At 36.3% G+C, this 19807-nt stretch overlaps 1 protein-coding gene across 1 annotated transcript in view; it reads right to left on the bottom strand.

The window, feature by feature from the left end:
• LOC144969902 (vacuolar protein-sorting-associated protein 36-like) overlaps nucleotides 1-19756 on the bottom strand; it is a 23960-nt gene extending 4204 nt beyond the window's left edge. Inside the window, exons 1-12 of the mRNA XM_078908961.1 lie at nucleotides 19507-19756; nucleotides 18505-18573; nucleotides 16147-16217; nucleotides 15276-15390; nucleotides 14503-14604; nucleotides 11748-11864; nucleotides 10792-10869; nucleotides 9291-9425; nucleotides 5736-5801; nucleotides 3612-3676; nucleotides 1958-2042; nucleotides 487-563 (exon numbers count right to left, since the gene is read on the bottom strand). Of these exons, the coding sequence (XP_078765087.1) occupies nucleotides 487-563; nucleotides 1958-2042; nucleotides 3612-3676; nucleotides 5736-5801; nucleotides 9291-9425; nucleotides 10792-10869; nucleotides 11748-11864; nucleotides 14503-14604; nucleotides 15276-15390; nucleotides 16147-16217; nucleotides 18505-18573; nucleotides 19507-19602 (1076 nt within the window). The 5' untranslated portion in view covers nucleotides 19603-19756. The remainder of the gene's footprint in view (nucleotides 1-486; nucleotides 564-1957; nucleotides 2043-3611; nucleotides 3677-5735; nucleotides 5802-9290; nucleotides 9426-10791; nucleotides 10870-11747; nucleotides 11865-14502; nucleotides 14605-15275; nucleotides 15391-16146; nucleotides 16218-18504; nucleotides 18574-19506) is intronic.
• Between the last annotated feature and the right edge of the window lie 51 nt (nucleotides 19757-19807).

Below are 19807 nucleotides of genomic sequence, written 5' to 3'. Positions count from 1 at the left end.
GCTTCCTTTGAAGAGAAAAATAGAACTGATTGGTGCAATTGAGAACGGAAAAAAGCAAAAGAATGCCGCATCTGAGTTTGGAGTATCGGGAATAATGAAATTGAAAGAGCGCTACAAGGAGGAGTTCTTTTAAAAAAAGACAAAAAATAAATAAATAAAAAATAAAATATTAAAAAACAACCAAAAAAAAAAAAAAACAAACAAAAAAAAAAACAACCTAATATTTGTCAACAGTGGTCACGACTAATTTTTGTCAAGATAAGGGCAGTAACTCAACAACGAAGTTGAATAGTCGGAATTATTTCCCATGAATTTTCTTCCAACGGCTGTAGCGAACTTCGGATGTAGCGATCTTTTTTCTGGTCCCCCGACGACATCGCTACAAGCGTAGTCGACTGTACTTTTTACAGTCCACAGCTTCTAGTACTAGCAGCCTTGTTTATATCAATAAAGTGAGGAGGTTCACAGTGTTTTCAACCAACTTACCTTTCTTTAGCTAGAATGACTGAAAGACCTAGTAACTGTGCCAACTGCTCGGCAGTCAAAGGTCCTTGATCTCCAATCTAATTCGAATAGAAAAACAAAAAAAACAAAAAATTTTTTAACTTTTATGTAGTGTAATGTCCAATAAACGTGCTCAAAGCGCTTTGCAAAGGGTCTAGAACCACTGAAAGGTCTAGTAATTGTGCCAACTGCTCGGCAGTCAAAGGTCCTTGATCTCCAATCTATTTTGAATAGAAAAATAAAACCAAACATTCTTTTAACTTTATGTAATAAACATGCTCAAAGCGCTTTGCAAAGGGTTTCAGCTAGAACCACTGAAAGGCCTAGTAACTGTGCCAACTGCTCGGCAGTCAAAGGTCCCTGATCTCCAATCTAATTTGAATAGAAAAAAAAAATTTTTTATGTAGAACAATGTCCAATAAACGTGCTCAAAGCGCTTTGCAAAGGGTCTTTAGCTAGAATGACTGAAAGACCTAGTAAATGTGCCAACTGCTCGGCAGTCAAAGGACCCTGATCTCCAATCTAATTCACATAGAAAAAAATAAATTAAAAAATACTTAAACTTTTATGTAGTGCCACATCCAATAAACGTGCTCAAAGTGCTTTGCAAAGTTCTCTGACCAACAACAACACGTAACAAGTAGAACGAGACATGATGCCTGTTATGGGATATTACAATTTTTTTCCAGCGGAGACAATGCTGTTAACCGTCATGTACTCATTTTACACCTGAGTACGGATGCTCAAAGCATGACTCGAACCCAGGACCATCTGATCCAAAGGATGTCATACTACTAGACCACAAAAAATGTTTTAAGATGATCAGTCACAAATAATCTAATGGCTTTAAATTACTTCTAAAAGCTTTAAATTGGTTCTTAAAGCTTTAAATTAGTTTTAAAAGCTTTAAATTAGTTCTAAAAGCTTTAAATTGGTTTTAAAAGCTTTAAATTGGTTATAAAAGCTTTAAATTGGTTTTAAAAGCTTTAAATTAGTTCTAAAAGCTTTAAATTGGTGCTTAAAGCTTTAAATTAGTTTTAAAAGCTTTAAATTAGTTCTAAAAGCTTTAAATTGGTTTTAAAAGCTTTAAATTGGTTATAAAAGCTTTAAATTGGTTTTAAAAGCTTTAAATTAGTTCTAAAAGCTTTAAATTGGTTCTGAAAGCTTTAAATTGGTTATAAAAGGTTTAAATTAGTTCTAAAAGCTTTAAATTAGTTCTAAAAGCTTTAAATTGGTTATAAAAGCTTTAAATTGGTTTTAAAAGCTTTAAATTAGTTCTAAAAGCTTTAAATTGGTTCTGAAAGCTTTAAATTGGTTATAAAAGGTTTAAATTAGTTCTAAAAGCTTTAAATTGGTTCTGAAAGCTTTAAATTGGTTATAAAAGCTTTAAACTGGTGCTATAAGCTTTACATTGGTTCTAAAAGCTTTAAATTGTTTTTTAAATGTCACTCACCAGTTTGGTTGTCTTTTCCACAATTTCCTCTTCATCTTGGTCTTGAGACTGAAGCACTGCCACGCCGCTATCAAAAATGCGTAACCTTAAAAAAAAGACAACAACGTGTAGGGTAATATAGGGTAATTTCGCCGTTTTTTTCACTGTCTCACTTCTGGCCTGCCATGGGAGGCCAATTTGCCGATTGGGCAACCCAAACACTGACAATAAGTTTACCTGGCCAATCAATTAGTTTTTTGTGAAGTGTTAACGTAGATTTATATTGTATTTTATTCACAAAAGTCCTTTTAAAACTGCCACTGTTGTTGGGTACATTCGCCGCACGTCGGGTAACTTCGCCGCAAGATTTTGTACTTAGTTTTTATCCCTACAAGACAATATGAGGAACAATTTCCATTTCTTAAACTCTTCTTGTCCTCAAATCTCTCTACATTATCCAATACTGCAATATTAACACATATATATTGGCACTTGAATCGAGTGTGATGATGTATGTAAAGTGCCTTCCTGTGGATACATTACAATGCCAATCACAAGATCATAGCCTGCTGCCCATCCATACCCGAGTCGACTGATTTGTGGTTATTAAACCCACTTACATATTTATTATTTACTTTTCTTAACTTAGTTATATTTTAGTGCTAACTCACAGCGTCTATTGCACACTAAAATCGTCTTTGGAATAATTATAGTATGATGATAGTGATGTGCAGCAAATTTACCAGAGAGTACCGGTGAATTTACACGAAATTATAGATTTTTGAAATATTGTATTACAATTTTTAGAAATATTTTTCTGATGATAATATACACTGATAATGAAAATAAAATGGATATGGATGACCACAAAGTCAATACAACATTGATTTTGTGACCAGGGCCTTCAGATTCAACTGCACAAACTAGGGGAACGTTAGTGTAGGGTTGCTGTTACAATCAAAAAGTCAAGGATGTCACAGCATCTTGATTACTACATGTCATTTTGAAGTGCTATAACTCTTAAAGATTTCTCATTTGCTTCCTTCAAACTGAAGCAATACGTACATTCACATCTTGTCTTCTGAATATGGACTATTCCAACGTGAGGGGTGTAAGGATAAATGTTCACCAAGCATTATTTCTTGGGGGTGGAGGGTCGCGGCGAATTTCCCCGTCGGCGAACTTACCCGATTCTACCCTAGTAGATGGTAGACAAGAACATACATTGAATTAATGAAGACGATTTATTCTGAATACGAAAGAATCAAAATTTGACAAATCGGAAAAAATATCTGAGGTCGGAATTTTGCTTATATTCTATTAATTATTATTGATTACATCTGTTTACCTGTATAGACCTGTATCCAGCCAATTAACAAAAAAGTTTGTATATTTTATGAAAAAAAAAAAAAAAATCAAAATTTTATGATAAAAAAATAATCATAGTCAATAATAACTAAATCAACCTTCTTACTTCTATGTCATTTGGTCTTGTCACACATCTATTTTTTTTTTTTTTTTTTGGCAAAATAACAACATTTCCAATGTTTTCCTTTTTTAGATTTTGAAGAAAAACATCCAAATCTGAGGGTAAAAATCCAAATTCGACCAAAAAAAATATAAAAAAAATGCTTGAAACCCATTTCCACCAAATTCAAAAAGTCTGAACTCCTACCGAATTGTCAATCGAGTCGACTCCATCACTTCACAGGCATGCAGCAAATCTTCAGGTGACAGCAGCTGAAACAAAATCAAGTTAAAGGATGTTTTTTTGTTTGTTTTTTTAAAAAAAAAAACGTCTATCTGGAATTTAGAAATGTATTTATGTCTTGACTGTTTTTTTGTTGTTGGCTGACGAAGGGTTTTTAGCCCGAAACATTCCGTGTTTAGTATTTAAAAATTTTTTAAGCTGTTATATTCATTTTTGTTTATCACTTTTTACAGTCCACAGCTTCTAGCAGCCTGGTATCACTTAACCTTGTTGCTTTAAAATCCAATTTGAAATTTCTATATTATTTTTTAACATTATCATCTCAACCACTTTTAATTTGTATGAATTTTTGTCCCTGTAGCTATTAAATATTTAATCAAAAATTACTTTTTATCCATTAATCAAACTATCTGTAAAACAACTTAATTTTCAGAATCCCAAACAGCTTGTTATATTATACAGGTTGGGAGTGTATTGTACAATGTTTAACTAAAAAACATATTTTGTTTGTTTTCACAAATTCACTACGTAATCCCATTTGAATGATCTTATAATTTACAGGTAGATAACCACGCCTCTAGGACAATCGTCATAATGTAAACAATGGTAGTGATTGGTAGACACAGCAAACTACACAGGTTTTACTATCGATGGTATGTGTCTAAATACAATACCCACGGTTCAACCGCTTGGTCAATAGAACTAACACAGAAAACTGTATAAATGTAACCGTTTAAAATCTGATCGAGAAAATCGTGTGATAACTAGTCACCCATCTAGCGGTATAAAAACAATAACAATGATCAGAGAGAGGGCGATTTCATTCATGTTACTGTTTATAAACAAACAAAAATGTTTGTCCGAGCACGTGTGAGGGTGTGTCACAAATTTTAAGTTTTGATTGGTCAAAAATCTACTGGTCAATTGTAAAAAGGCAAGGGATTCACTACAAATCCAATTTATCCAATTTTGAGTGCTGAGGCTAATGGCTGACACTTGATTGAGGCAGCATGAGAATGACAAGCCGATACAAAGCGACATTCGAATTTGGCACAAAATCTCAATAAAAAACCCCCCAAGGGCCAATTGAATGTTCTGATGAAAGAAATGATACCATTGGTTCAATTTATAGTTCTTTTGTAGAAAGTAGGATTGGATTACATTATTATTTTTGCCTTTCAAGACTAGCTGCACAGTGCGGCCAATGGTGCTGAAAGAGCTAAGGCAATCCACAGGACTGAAAGGCTATAGAGCTCAACTGGTTGCTGGTTCGGATCTGGAAATTTTATTTTTTAAATTGAGCTTTTATATGCGCAATAACGTGCCCAAAGCGCTTTACAGGGGGTCTCTAGCCAACAGCAACACTTAAAATGTAGGACAAGACATGACGTCTAATAGGCGATATTACAATTTTTTTGTCCGACAGATACAATACTGTTAACGACCATGCACTAATTTTACACCTAAGTACGGTGAGAGAATGTGAGTAAAGAGCCTTTTCCATGCACCGCTCAGAGTGGGACTTGTACCCAGGACCTTCGGATCCGAAGGCGAGTGTTATACCACTAGACCACATTGCCGCATTAAAAAAATGTATGTTCAATGTTCAGACTAGTACTACTATGAAAAATTTGTAAAACTACAAATTTTTCGTCCTAAATTGACAATTAAATAAACATCTTTAATTCAATAAACTTCTGGAAAACAAGGTTTGGTTGCCAGATCTAGTATATTATAAAGAAGTTTAAATCATAATTTAATAACGTATTTAAACACAAATTGGTCATTTTTTAAAGTGGTTATGGTGTTTACTTTATTCTTACCCCTGAAAAAAACTACAAATTTTTCCAATTTAAAGTAGACAGGTCTGAAATTCTCATAATTTGACCTTTTGAAAATGTTGGTTGAATCAACCATTTAATAACGTATTTAAACACAAATTGGTCATTTTTTAAAAAGTGGTTACGGTGTCTACTTTATTATCACCCCTGAAAAAAACTACGAATTTTTTCCAATTTAAAGTGGACAGGCCTGAAAGTCTCATAATTTGACCTTATGAAAATGTTGGTTGAAACATGAAGTACTCACCTCCATTCCTCTAGCCCTATTGACACGGCAATAGACGTCTGTCAGAGTCATCATTCCTCCAGCATCCTGTAATCATGGAGGGAAATGGCAATCAAAGATGGGTCGGGGATATAGGGAATGAGATTAGCGGAAGAGTAGCGTCCCTTGATTGGACGTCACCCATAGTCTGTGACGTCACTGGCGGAAAAGTTATTAGAGAGAGAACGTCATGTTGGTTGTGCGCATGCATCTCTCGTCCTCTCTCGCTTCCGCGAGGACGAGAGACGCATGCGCAAAACCAAATTGACGTTTTCTCTGTAAGGTGACGTCCAATCAAGGAATGCTACTCTTTCGCTAATCTCATTCCCTATAGACAAGAGTCAGACACACAGACTGAAAATATATTTTGAACCTTTATACAGCGCAATATCCACTAAACATGCTCAAAGCGCTTTACAAAGGGTCCCTGGCCAACCGCAACACTTAACACTTAGGATGAGAAATGATGCCTGCATATTTTCCGACAGAGACAACGGCTAGTACTAATCTTACACCTGAGTACGGTGAGAGAATGAGAGTAAAGAGTCTTTTCCAAGGACTCAAACTATGCGCCGAGTGAGACGCGAACCCAGGACCTTCCGATCCGAAAGCGAGTGTCATACCACAAGACCACTTAATAAAAAAAATTTTAAAAAATAATAATAAAAAATAAAAATAAAAATAATAAAAAATTCTATACTTTTAATACTGACCATTCCAATAATTATAAACTTTGTCACATTTTATGAAACCACTGTGAAGTTTACGCTTGGATTGATTAAAAAAAAAAGTTCAACAAACATACTCTCCCCCTCTCTCTCTCCATTTCCTTCTCTCGCTATCTCTCACAGACACAGAAACACATATACACACCCTCCACCATTCCCTCTCTATATATCTCATTCTTGATAAATTTATTTACTACTAAATCAAAACAAAAATGTGTCAGAGCATGACATAATCAGTCGGAAGGTGAAAATTGTGGATTTACATATTTTTTGCATTTTCTGAAAGAATATGCTCACCAGAGCATTTTAATCTTTATTTGAAGTAAATCGGGTGCTTTTTCATGAAGTTATGGTCAGATGCATGGGAAAGGTATCCAGCAACTTTTCTCAAATTTCATACTTTTTCAACTTGATTAGCTGTAAAAATATTTAGAAGTGAAATTAAGCCTTGATATTTCTCGAAGATGTACAAAAATGTGTTGGTTTACTCATTTATGACAATAACTCAAATTTGATAAAAATTGACCTTCTAACTAAACTTGACAATATCTCAGTTCAAACCTTTTCACCATCCGACTGATTATGTCATTTACTGAAACATGTCAATTTTTAGTAACGACTTAATATGAATAGAAAAAAATTTAGTCATCAGCTCCAGCGAACCGTGTTGCAAAGCATGCTGGAATTCAGCGAGCTAGAATCTGGTGAGTACTGTATTGCCTACCTCTGACTCAACCATGCTGGAATTCGGTGAGCTAGAATCTGGTGAGTACTGTATTGCCAATCACTGACTCAACCATGCTGGAATTCGGTGAGCTAGAATCTGGTGAGTACTGTATTGCCTACCACTGACTCAACCATGTTGGAATTCGGTGAGCTAGAATCTGGTGAGTACTGTATTGCCAACCACTGACTCAACCATGCTGGAATTCGGTGAGCTAGAATCTGGTGAGTACTGTATTGCCAATCACTGACTCAACCATGCTGGAATTCGGTGAGCTAGAATCTGGTGAGTACTGTATTGCCTACCACTGACTCAACCATGTTGGAATTCGACGAGCTAGAATCTGGTGAGTACTGTATTGCCAATCACTGACTCAACCATGCTGGAATTCAGTGAGCTAGAATCTGGTGAGTACTGTATTGCCAATCACTGACTCAACCATGCTGGAATTCGGTGAGCTAGAATCTGGTGAGTACTGTATTGCCAACCACTGACTCAACCATGCTGGAATTCGACAAGCTAGAATCTGGTGAGTACTGTATTGCCAACCACTGACTCAACCATGCTGGAATTCAGTGAGCTAGAATCTGGTGAGTACTGTATTGCCAACAACTGACTCAACCATGCTGGAATTCGACAAGCTAGAATCTAGTGAGTACTGTATTGCCTACCACTGATTCAACCATGCTGGAATTCAGTGAGCTAGAATCTGGTGAGTACTGTATTGCCAACAACTGACTCAACCATGCTGGAATTCGACAAGCTAGAATCTGGTGAGTACTGTATTGCCAACCACTGACTCAACCATGTTGGAATTCAGTGAGCTAGAATCTGGTGAGTACTGTATTGCCAACCACTGACTCAACCATGCTGGAATTCGGTGAGCTAGAATCTGGTGAGTACTGTATTGCCAACAACTGACTCAACCATGCTGGAATTCGACAAGCTAGAATCTGGTGAGTACTGTATTGCCAACCACTGACTCAACCATGCTGGAATTCAGTGAGCTAGAATCTGGTGAGTACTGTATTGCCTACCACTGACTCAACCATGCTGGAATTCAGTGAGCTAGAATCTGGTGAGTACTGTATTGCCTACCACTGACTCAACCATGCTGGAATTCAGTGAGCTAGAATCTGGTGAGTACTGTATTGCCAACCACTGACTCAACCATGTTGGAATTCAGTGAGCTAGAATCTGGTGAGTACTGTATTGGCAACCACTGACTCAACCATGCTGGAATTCAGTGAGCTAGAATCTGGTGAGTACTGTATTGGCAACCACTGACTCAACCATGTTGGAATTCCACGAGCTAGAATCTGGTGAGTACTATATTGCCAACCACTGACTCAACCATGCTGGAATTCAGTGAGCTAGAATCTGGTGAGTACTATATTGCCAACCACTGACTCAACCATGCTGGAATTTGGTGAGCTAGAATCTGGTGAGTACTGTATTGCCTACCATTGACTCAACCATGCTGGAATTCAGTGAGCTAGAATCTGGTGAGTACTGTATTGCCTACCACTGACTCAACCATGCTGGAATTCAGTGAGCTAGAATCTGGTGAGTACTGTATTGCCTACCACTGACTCAACCATGATGGAATTCAGTGAGCTAGAATCTGGTGAGTACTGTATTGCCTACCACTGACTCAACCATGCTGGAATTCAGTGAGCTAGAATCTGGTGAGTACTGTATTGCCTACCACTGACTCAACCATGCTGGAATTCAGTGAGCTAGAATCTGGTGAGTACTGTATTGCCTACCACTGACTCAACCATGCTGGAATTCAGTGAGCTAGAATCTGGTGAGTACTGTATTGCCTACCACTGACTCAACCATGCTGGAATTCAGTGAGCTAGAATCTGGTGAGTACTATATTGCCTACCACTGACTCAACCATGCTGGAATTCCACGAGCTAGAATCTGGTGAGTACTATATTGCCAATCACTGACTCAACCGTGTTGGAATTCCACGAGCTAGAATCTGGTGAGTACTATATTGCCAACCACTGACTCAACCGTGTTGGAATTCCACGAGCTAGAATCTGGTAAGTACTGTATTACCAACCACTGACTCACCTCTATAGGCTTGGCCAGGAGAGTGACAAGCTGCTTGGCCAGCTCTGTGTAATACTTGTCCCCTGTGCCGTGCGTGTCGCGTGTCACGGGGTCAGGGATACCCATACTCAAAAGGTAAGACTTGAACTTCACTGTCTGGTGGAGATTTGAATAACAAACAAAAAACATAATAAGCATATTATTTCTATAGTGCCTTTTGTAGAAACCTCAAAAACCTGAAAATAAAAATAACATCAGAAGTCCTGATAGCTCAATTGATAGAGCACTCGCTTCAAACACACAGGGTCTGAGATCAATTCTGGGTGAAGATGAGATTTTGATCCACCCAGCAGTGAATGGGTGGCTGGGTCTGTTAGATCTGGTGGAAAGTACTTTGAAATAGACTAGGATTCTATCCAAAGGGTAGCAAGCAATTGTTATTGCCAATTTCAGACTGAGAAATACTTTGGCTTCATTGGCCTTATGGCTCTGAAGGACAACTTAAAGGAAAATTTTGTCTTTAATGGTCTTTTCCGAGTGAAGACTGGAGGAATAACCCAAACACCAGCTTCACTGTAGCACCGCAAAATTAGTAAGAGAGATGTGACTTGCCTCAAGGCCATAGGGAGCAATGAAATAGAATTTATTCCAATTTCTGTTTCTTGAAAAGGACAGTAACAATTTCCTACTATCCTTTTTCACAGGATACTGACCAGTCCATCATTTTCTGCCATATCTAATATACATCCACCTTTCCCAATCACTGAAGAGTGAGTGGAGCAGGCACTTATGTTGGAAACAACAAGAAATGAAGTGAGTAGAAAAGTGCCAGAAGACAATAGAGAATAAAACTTATGAGCTATCATACGGTAGAGTCACGCTCTTACCGGCCAGGCGGAGTTGTCGTACCAATAAGGTCGCGGGTTCAAACCCCATCACCGCCACGAAAATTTTGTATTCTCTATTGTCCTCTGGCATTTTTCTACTCACTTCATTTCTTGTTGTTTCCCAATCACTGGACTGCTGAATGGAAAAAAGGATCTTGAAAAATTTTTCTTTTAAATTATTGAAATCAAACCAGATTCTTTGCTTGTGCTCTGTCAGTTAAGCTATTTGGAAGAATCAAAGTGACAAAATAGGAAGCAGACCGATTTTTAGAAATGTTTTTTTTTTTTCTTGTATTTTTCCTATTTGTGACCCATCGTCTCAAAACAGTATTATGTTGGAATGAACCATATGCTTAAAAGCTGTTTTTAATGTTAAACTGGTCAAAAATATAAATTGTTGGCATTATCACCCTAAAATATGGCATCCATTCTCCTCAATAAAACATACAAACTCAACACAAGTCTGATATTTCTGGCAAAAAATTCAATTTTCAACATCTGAACCATCCTGACTTAATACCGATTTGAGGCGAAGGGTCACATTTGCTTTGTGTGACTCTGATTCAAACATAATTTTTCAGATCATACAATATGGAAGCCCTTCCTTAAAATGGACAATAAATTATCATGCTTACTTCATCCTCTGTTATCTCCCCCTGCTTGTCTTTAATCTTGGTGGTGATTGCCTTGCTGAGGGACACCATGTCTTTGGCCTGACGAAAACAAGATGTACCAAAAAAAAAATAAAAAGTAAATAAATAAAAACAATTACAATGAAAATGACCTGATCTGTCTCCTTTTTTTCTTTTTTCTTCAAGATCAAATCTTTACGAATCAGATTCCACATCAAGCAACACACAAACTAGTCAAACCACTTCAAAAGTAGATGACCAAACAGCAACAAATTCAAAATCTGCATAATATTTGAGAAAATAAAAATAAAATTTCACCAGAAAAAAATCTGATTCAGACAATGATACAAAATCAAATTTGTTTCAAAAATAAATTTCTATTTACAGAGGTGGAAACAGACAGATTGGTGACACAAAAATATACTAATTTGCTTGTAGTCTGATGTCTCGGAGTTCTATTTCTATATAAATTTTCAGCATCATTATTATTATTGTTAATTCAGTATCAAATACTAATTTGTTTAAAAAAAAAAAAAATATCTGAAAATGGATTAAAGAAATTAGAGTTTGATAAACCAAAGCAAAAGCAATTATCTGTAGATTCAAATTTTATCAGTCCATTACATTTTATGTGATAATTTTTTTTCCTAGTGTCCATCAAATTTACTCTAAGGTTTCAATATCATAAAGAGAAAGAGGAAAATGAAACCAAACCAATATAAGGGGCAGCGTGGCTCAGTGGTACGGTCTTTGCTTCCTACCCGAAAGGTATTGAGTTCAATCACCCGCCGCTGCGTTGTGTGGCCTTGAGCAAGTCACCTCGCCCTAGCTCACTTTGCGGCGCAGTGCTCTGCAGCTGACACCTGGGTTATTCCAGTCTTCCCTTGGAATAGACCATAGAGACAAATTTCCCCTTGGGGATGAATAAAGGGAATTTTTTATTATTTATATACGAATACCTTATCCATCAAGTTGCGTAGATCGTGAAAAGCTTGGGAGATGTTTTTATTTGTTTCCTTGTTCTTCTGCTGAATTGATCTCTCGATGCCAACGATACCAGGGCGCTGCCTCGGCAACTGTTGCAAGAAATAAACACAGATGGCACAGATGGACAAAACAAATGTATTTTCACTTCCACACACAAAATAAGTAAGAAAAACTATTAAAAAAAACAACAAAAAAATCTATTAAAAAAGTGTGTAGACTGATTGAGGTTCTCTAGCAATCTAAATCGACCTTCAATGATGCCCTTTGCTAAAATAAAAAAAAGTAGCCCTTCAGACCTTTGGAGTCATAGTATATCCCGGATTTTATAGCATGAAACGGACAAAAGCAATTGCTTGCTACCCTTTGGATAGACCGCTGGTCTATCGCAAAATATAGACCTGTAATGAGCTCTATAAAAATTGACTGAAACTCTTCGACAAACTGAAGATTCAATTATTTTTTAAAAAATAAGGGCATCATTGGAGAGGAGAGTGATCAATACATTAAAATAGTGGGTGTTATTTCTTACTGGAAGTATGACTGCCATAATTTGATGTAGAAGGAATGCTAAATAAGCATGTCATTCATATAGGTAAAGATGACTTCATCAAAATCATATTCCTGCCTCTGGAATTTTTTTGACATAGTCAGAAAAATAATCACCATTATCATCTTTAACTTCTAGCCATGACCTATTGAATTTATTCCTCACATCTTTATCGATGCTCCACGAGTCTGAATTGCGATCCACGAACAGCTAAGCCATTGTGAGAACATTAGAATAATGTAGCAATGAGCAAACTTGATTTTCAATCAGTAAATGACAGAAAAAAAAACTTAAATAAATATGACTTCTGGCCAATACAATGAATTATTAAGTAGAAGTGAATTATCAAGAAGAAACTTCGGCATGCGTAGGTAGCGGAAACATTCAAAGAATCGAAATGAAGGTAAATTAAATCGCCACAAAACAGCAAGCTCGCTTGGGCTTGAGCAAAACAATGCCAGAAAACGTCCTGATTTGCACGGGAATTAATTAGGCTACTTACCATGGTTCCTTATAATCAGGTACCCAATCAGTGAAGAAACGGTCAACCAGTTTGTTTACAACGTGAGGCAATCGAAATGTGCTTGTAGCAATCTATTCTAACTTTCGATTTGAAGGTGTCTACATAACATTCGCAATTTACTTTATCATACTTTTGAGACTCGCCAGGTAAATGTGGTCAATTTTGGCTTAGATGAAACAGTGAAATTTATCGCTCGGTGGCTCAGTTAAAATTGGCTACAGTTGGGATCACGACGGGTTTGGAAAGTGAAAAAATAATTTAACGAAGGATGTGTGAAAATACCCAGGGATGTGTTCAGACACGCCTTTTATAAAAAGCGTCGCTTAGTCTTGGCAATATATACATCGTTAATATAAACGGTCCCAATGAGCTATGCGTAGCGCTGTGGAACAGTCCTAATTACTTTACGGTCATTCGACTACGATTTGTGAATTCTTTTTTTTTAAATTTATTTATTTCTTTCTTTCCTTTTTTTAAATATTTGAATTTGACAAATTGACTGATTTCAGTTAATTGACTGAGAATTTACAGGTCTAAAAATACTTTCCACCAGGTCTAACAGACCCAGCTACCCAATCACTGCTGGGTAGACAGGGTAATCAGAAAAAAATCTCGACTACACCCGGGATCGATCTGATTGTGAAGCAAGTGCTCTATCAACTGAGCTATCAGGACCCCCTAAAATAAAAATAAAACCTGAAAATTTTTCCCGTGAAAAAGCATATTATGAAAATATTTCGTGGACAGCTTCTCTGCATGGAATGGCATCACCCTTAAATCATAGATAAAGATACACATCCATCTAGCTTCCCCTTAACTGTTGCCTTTAAACAACCAATGGTTTCATCTATTAAAAAATCAATTCACCAATACCAACAAAGGTCAGCCAGAAAATTTTTAAAAAGCCGGTTTTCTGGCTTTAGCCCCAAAAAATTTTTTTTAAATAAAAAGGGCATCCCTGGATCTTGCCACATTAGCAAAATTTGTAACTTCCACGGATTAGAAATAATACAATTATGAGACAATGCAGACTTCAATGTCAACGTTGAACCCTTGTTTCATTGTTGAAGTGACATCCCTGCCAGACTCATTAGACTGGGCATAAATTATTTGCTGACCAGGGAATGACCCTTAAATAGCCAAGTCATTATCATTATAATGAATATTGCATGAGAAAAAAAAACCGACTTTGAAATATATCAAGACAATGACAATAAAAAATCATTATAAACTGCTCAAAATCATTAAAAACGGAATCTTAAAGGTATATTTGTATTTTCTAAAAAAAGTGTTTGACAATCTATATAATCGTTTTTAGTAAAGAATATTTTTAATGTATTTATTTGGAGACCAGAAAAAAAATCTGTATCAACACACAATGAATAATTTATATCTCTATTTTTTGGCTTTACCACTTTAAAATGTTATAAAACTGATGTAGTATCGATCATTTAGGTTGAGCACTTTCCAATTCTTGCAAAACAACTTCATTTCCAACCATTTTTCTCTTAAATTTTAGTGGTAAATAAACTCCAAATCTGGAGGAATAAATTCAAATTGACCAATTTGCATAATTGGCATACGAGCAACAATTCATAATTCCATAATTTCACTGAGGAGATATAGATATAAACAGATACAATGACATAACACTAACCAGATTAGAGGGGGTGGTGCCAGAAGAGGTGCTACTCCCAGGGGTAGGAGAGGCTTTCTCCCAGTTTTTCTTTTTTAACTCTTCCTTCAGACTTCGGTAGAACTGCAAATATTCAAAAGTGAAGTTGAAGTACATTAAAAATATAATTTGAGGATTATTATTATTATAATTATTATTTGATATAGCCCAGTATCCACAAATTGTACTCAGAAGTGCTTTACAATATCTTTTTTTTTTTTGGTATCACACAAGTTCATTCATCCGACTACAAAATTACTACAACAATCACATATATATCTTGTTCGAAGTTCAAATAGATATCACGAAAAGCAGAATGAAATAGATTGGTTTTTAAATGCCGTTTGAAGACTGGTAAACTTTCATATTGTCGGGTTTCGATTGATCATCGTCCAAACTAACAGGGATTCCCTTTGCCATAATAAAAAAAAAGGCCACATCTATTCGTAGAAGTACTACGAATAGTGATTTCCTCTATTCGCAGTAGAACTACAAATAATGATTCCTCTATTCGCTGTAGTACTGCATGATGCCTGCGATATTACAATTTTTTTCGACAGAGACAACGCTGTTGGTACTCATTTTACTCCTGAGTACGGTGAGAGAAATATGAGTAAAGAGCTTTTTCCAAGGATTATACAATGCGCCAAGAGAGGCTCGAAACCCAGGACTTTCCGATCTGCAACCGAGTGTCATACCGCAAGACCACATTATAGATGAACAATTTATGTCCAGATATTTGGACTCCTACTTACATCTTGCTGGCCTAATTCCCTGAAGGACAACCGGATGTAATCATGAACACTGGACGTCACAGGACCTGGAGGTTGGCCAGGAACAGCAGGGGACAGTTTCACCACTATCTTGGCACTGGAAAGACGGTTAAGTAAAAACAGAATTAATACTACTACTACTACTACTACTACTACTACTACTAAGTAGTCCTTCAGAGCCATTCGGTCCACGAAGCCGGAGTTTATGCTTGTTTCTATAGCGCGAAACGGACAATATAAATCTGATGTGACCGAGCCAGATAATATTTTATTGAACTCTCAACATGAACTTCTGGGTCACAAAACAAATTAGGGTGCCTAAGTACAATAGAGGGTGTATGAATTATTAAAAATGTTTAAATAATAGAAATATTAATAATGCATAAAATCCTCAGTAAAATACATAAAGACATACAATGAATGAATAGGCTTAAAAATACACATATTTAACGTAAAGTTGGCACCATTGTGCTAAAAAAAACTTGAGATTTTATATAGCGCAATATCCACTAAACGTGCTCAGACTGCTTTACAAGGGATTCCTGGCCAACAGCAACACTTAACATGTAGGACGGGACATGACGCCTATTAGGTGACATTTGACACTTTTTAACACTTTAGAAAGCTATTACTTAGTGCTAAAATAATAACAAATTCATAGGAAAAGAACTTGGTTTGAGCTTAATGTCAATAAAGGTTCATTGTGTACTTAGGTGATTGGGGATAAAAGCAGATGTGAAATCGAATGTTTTCATTATGTCAGCAAGTGCGAGAGAGTATCTATCCCAATCAAATTCTCAAATTCACTGCTATACTTTAGTAACTCAGGGAAATGACAATAAATTTGAATGACCTTTTGGTGAAACCAGATGGCTGTTCATCGAGTCCACTAATGCTGGACAATGGCACGCTGATAACACAATTCTGGAGAGAATATATGAGATGTATTATTAATATAATGACAATAATAATAATAATAATAATAATAATAATAATAATAATAATAATAATAATAATAATAAATAATAAAAATAATAACAATAATAATAATAATAATAATAATAATAATAATAATAATAATAATAATAATAATAATAATAATAATAATAATAATAATAATAATAATACAGTGCAACCCCGATGTAACGACATCCGTTATAGCGACATTCCCTGTATAACGACATGGTACTCAGGTCCCATTTTATTATACTATATATCATTAGTAATAAAAAACCCTCTATAGCGACGTACATTTCAGCAAAACCCCTGTATAACGACATTTCTGGTCCGACAAACCTTGAAGGGGTTTGTCTACAATGAAATTGTTCGTAACTATTACAAGTGGTATCTTCCATTCTATGTATGTTGTCTACTCGTAATAAGCCCAGAGCTAGTTCTTATTGTAGCCAATGAAAACGCTTCTTTTTCAGCCAATCAATAGTCACATTTGTACAACACCGCAGCCAATCAGAAGGCTCGCCTTTCACCAATCAGAAGGCTCACCTTTCACCCAATGAATGCCTGTGACAGGTCAACACCGGACTGTTTATAAATCCTTTGTCCACTCTCCATTCATTGCCGGTCCCAAGCCCGGATAAACTACAGAGGGAAAATGAAAAAGTATACATTCACTACACAATAGGGGCGGGCATCCGGGTCACCAAAAGGTCACCGATGCTTTAGGTTTTGAGAAGTCAGGTCATCGATGCTTTTAGTATTGAGAAAGTACCGACCTCGACTTTGGTCTCGATGCTTTTTCTCGTCTCGAGAACCTTGGTCATCGATGCTTCTCGTATTGAGTCTCGAGACCTGCACGCTCGTATACTATTACACTGTCTGCCATGTGCGTTGACGGTGCGGATGGCGGACAGGGAATAGGGGATGGGAGGGGAAAGGGTGTAGGATCGAGTAATAGCGTTGCCTTTGTGTTGATTTTTAAATTTTTTTTTCTCTGGTTTGTTTGTTTTTTATTTTTGTTTTTAACAGTTCATGAATGATAATATAACACAGACAGTAACACAGACACAAATTCGTTGCGTGTGTGTATGTGTGTGTCTGCATTATTCACCTCTCTCTCTCACACATTGCCTTCGTCGGCGATGAGTGACGATGACTTGAGCGATGCTCGAGACTTTTTTGCGTCTCGATGCTTTTTTGAGTCTCAAGACGCAAAAAAGTCTCGAGCATCGCTCAAGTCATCGGTGCTTTCATTCAATACCTAGTCATTGGTATTGGGTATTGACATTATATCATATTCTAAACAGCTAACAAAACACAAACGTCGTACATAGATCAAATGGTTATAGGTATCAATGTTTTATTATTATACAAAGTGAATTTATTTAATGTATTTTAAGTTTTAATACAAAAAAGCCATCCAAAGCTCAGTTGAAGTGCTTTTTCTCGGGAATTCCCGACTTTTCCTTGGTCATCGATATCGGGAAGTTTTGAGTGTTGGTGGCCGATGACTTGAGGTGTCATCGAGACTTCCGCTCGACACTACTACACAAGACCCAAAACACCTCCTGATATACACACATAGGAAACCTCTCTGTAACGACATCTCTCTATAATGACACGTTTTCCCGGTCCCGACGATGTCGTTATGTCGAGGTTGCACTGCAATAATAATAATAATAATACAGTCCAAGCCGGTTAATTGGGCCAGCTCAATTCCCGACAAATCGCCCCAATTAAGTGGCGACCATGAAATTGAGCAATTTTTCAGATTTACCGTAGTCCCCTCTGCATTTATCCAGACTTGTGACTGACAATACAACTTTTAATGAAAGATGTATTGGTTGCATTAAACTTTTTTTATTTCGTTTCTTCTTGTTTTTCATGTTTTAAAGCAATATAGTAATCAGGGAGACTTGCTTGACGTCTCGTTGGGTTACTCTAGCGGCCACTTGACTGCTAATCTGATCCACAAACTATAAGAGCGGTCAAGAGTTCTTTCAAATCGTCGCCACAGCTTCACCATTTCACGTTTTTCTGATGAAAGCATTGGTGGGGCGTCCTTTGCCACTACTTTCGTGCTCTTCAATTTTCAGTTTCTTTTTTTCTTTTTTCTATGTGCATGTTCAATGAACTCTTTGGCAAAGGCATTGTAGCCATTGACCCATGAGTATGGTTTTTGGGTTTGTTTGTTTTTTAAATTTAAAGACATTCAAAATGAAACAAAATAGTTGGGTTTGTCATTAATACTTACTCTATTGCGTTGATCTTTCCACAACAATCTGTGTGTTGTCAGTATGGCACTTCCACTGACAAAGGCAGTCTGTGGACAAAAAAAACCAACAAAATGAAACGTAGTTATGCAAATAACACAGACGCAGACAAATTGTAGCCTACCTTGATTTTTATTTTTTCAAACAGAATGCATTAGTATTAGCCATTCAATAATCATCCTTTTCTGATTTAATATTTTGAATCAGTTAGAATGCAGTTGCTGTTTTCAATATAAACTGTTACGGTTGATAAACTGTTTATCTTTTTTCTCGTTTCTCAATTAAGAAAAGGTTGGAAAGAAAGTTGAAACATTTACTTTTTTTAATAGAGGTATGTTTTTGCAAAAAGGTTTCTTTTTGAAGTCAGGTTTGCCTAACAGTATTAGTATTAGTATTAGTGTCTAATTGATGAGACTAGAGACAGAGGCGTCCTCAAGGAAGGGAGTCAGGGAGGGATTTTCAATTTCGGTAGGCCTTCCGAAAGCATATATATATATATATATATATATATATATATATATATATATATATATATATATATATATATTTATATATATATATATATATATATATATATATATATATACATATATATATATATATAATGTTCTAGTAGGGGGTTTGGGAGGGGGAAACATTTTTTATAATGTTCTTGTAGAGGTTTTGGGAAGGGGGGGGGGGGAAATTAAAGAAAAAGGTCTCCCCCTCGCCCTCCCAAACCCCCTAGCTAGAAAATTATATAAAAAGAATACTGGGAATGTAGGAGCTTTCCAGAAGGCCTCCCTCAATTTCAATTCTAGTAAATTAATACATATCCTCTCAAATCTATGTGAAAATGATGTGTAAAATAGGCTGTCATTGTTAACATTGTCTCTGAATGATAAAATTACGGACATGTCTGTAAATAATCAGAGTGTGTAACTTGGACATTTTTATGTTGATTTTGATTTGAGTTGGACTTGACTCTGACTCTGACGACGTACCTTATCTTGGCCATCATAAACAGCAACACCCGATTGCTGCTCAACAAGTTTTTCATCCGGGTACAAACTGCCATCACACCAAGAAAAACGATCCATTGAGTTTGAGCTTTTTATTCCTTGCAAACTGAATAGAATTGACTAAAACGATCAAATGTTGAGACGTGTTTCCATCATTTTTTATGACTAAACCTTCGCTCAAGAACAGGCTACAATGTTTCGCATTTCGCATAATCTACACTTCTTGATTTTTAGATCTACTTGGGGAAATGTATCTGGTTAGTAAAAATATCACAAACAGAAT

This window comes from Berghia stephanieae, chromosome 4, assembly GCF_034508935.2.
Source record: "Berghia stephanieae isolate SIO BIC M18660-M18661 chromosome 4, UCSD_Bste_1.3, whole genome shotgun sequence".
NCBI classification, from domain to species: Eukaryota; Metazoa; Mollusca; class Gastropoda; order Nudibranchia; family Aeolidiidae; genus Berghia; species Berghia stephanieae.
The sequence above is the reverse complement of the archived record's forward strand: the minus strand, read 5'-3'. Positions and strand labels throughout refer to the sequence as shown.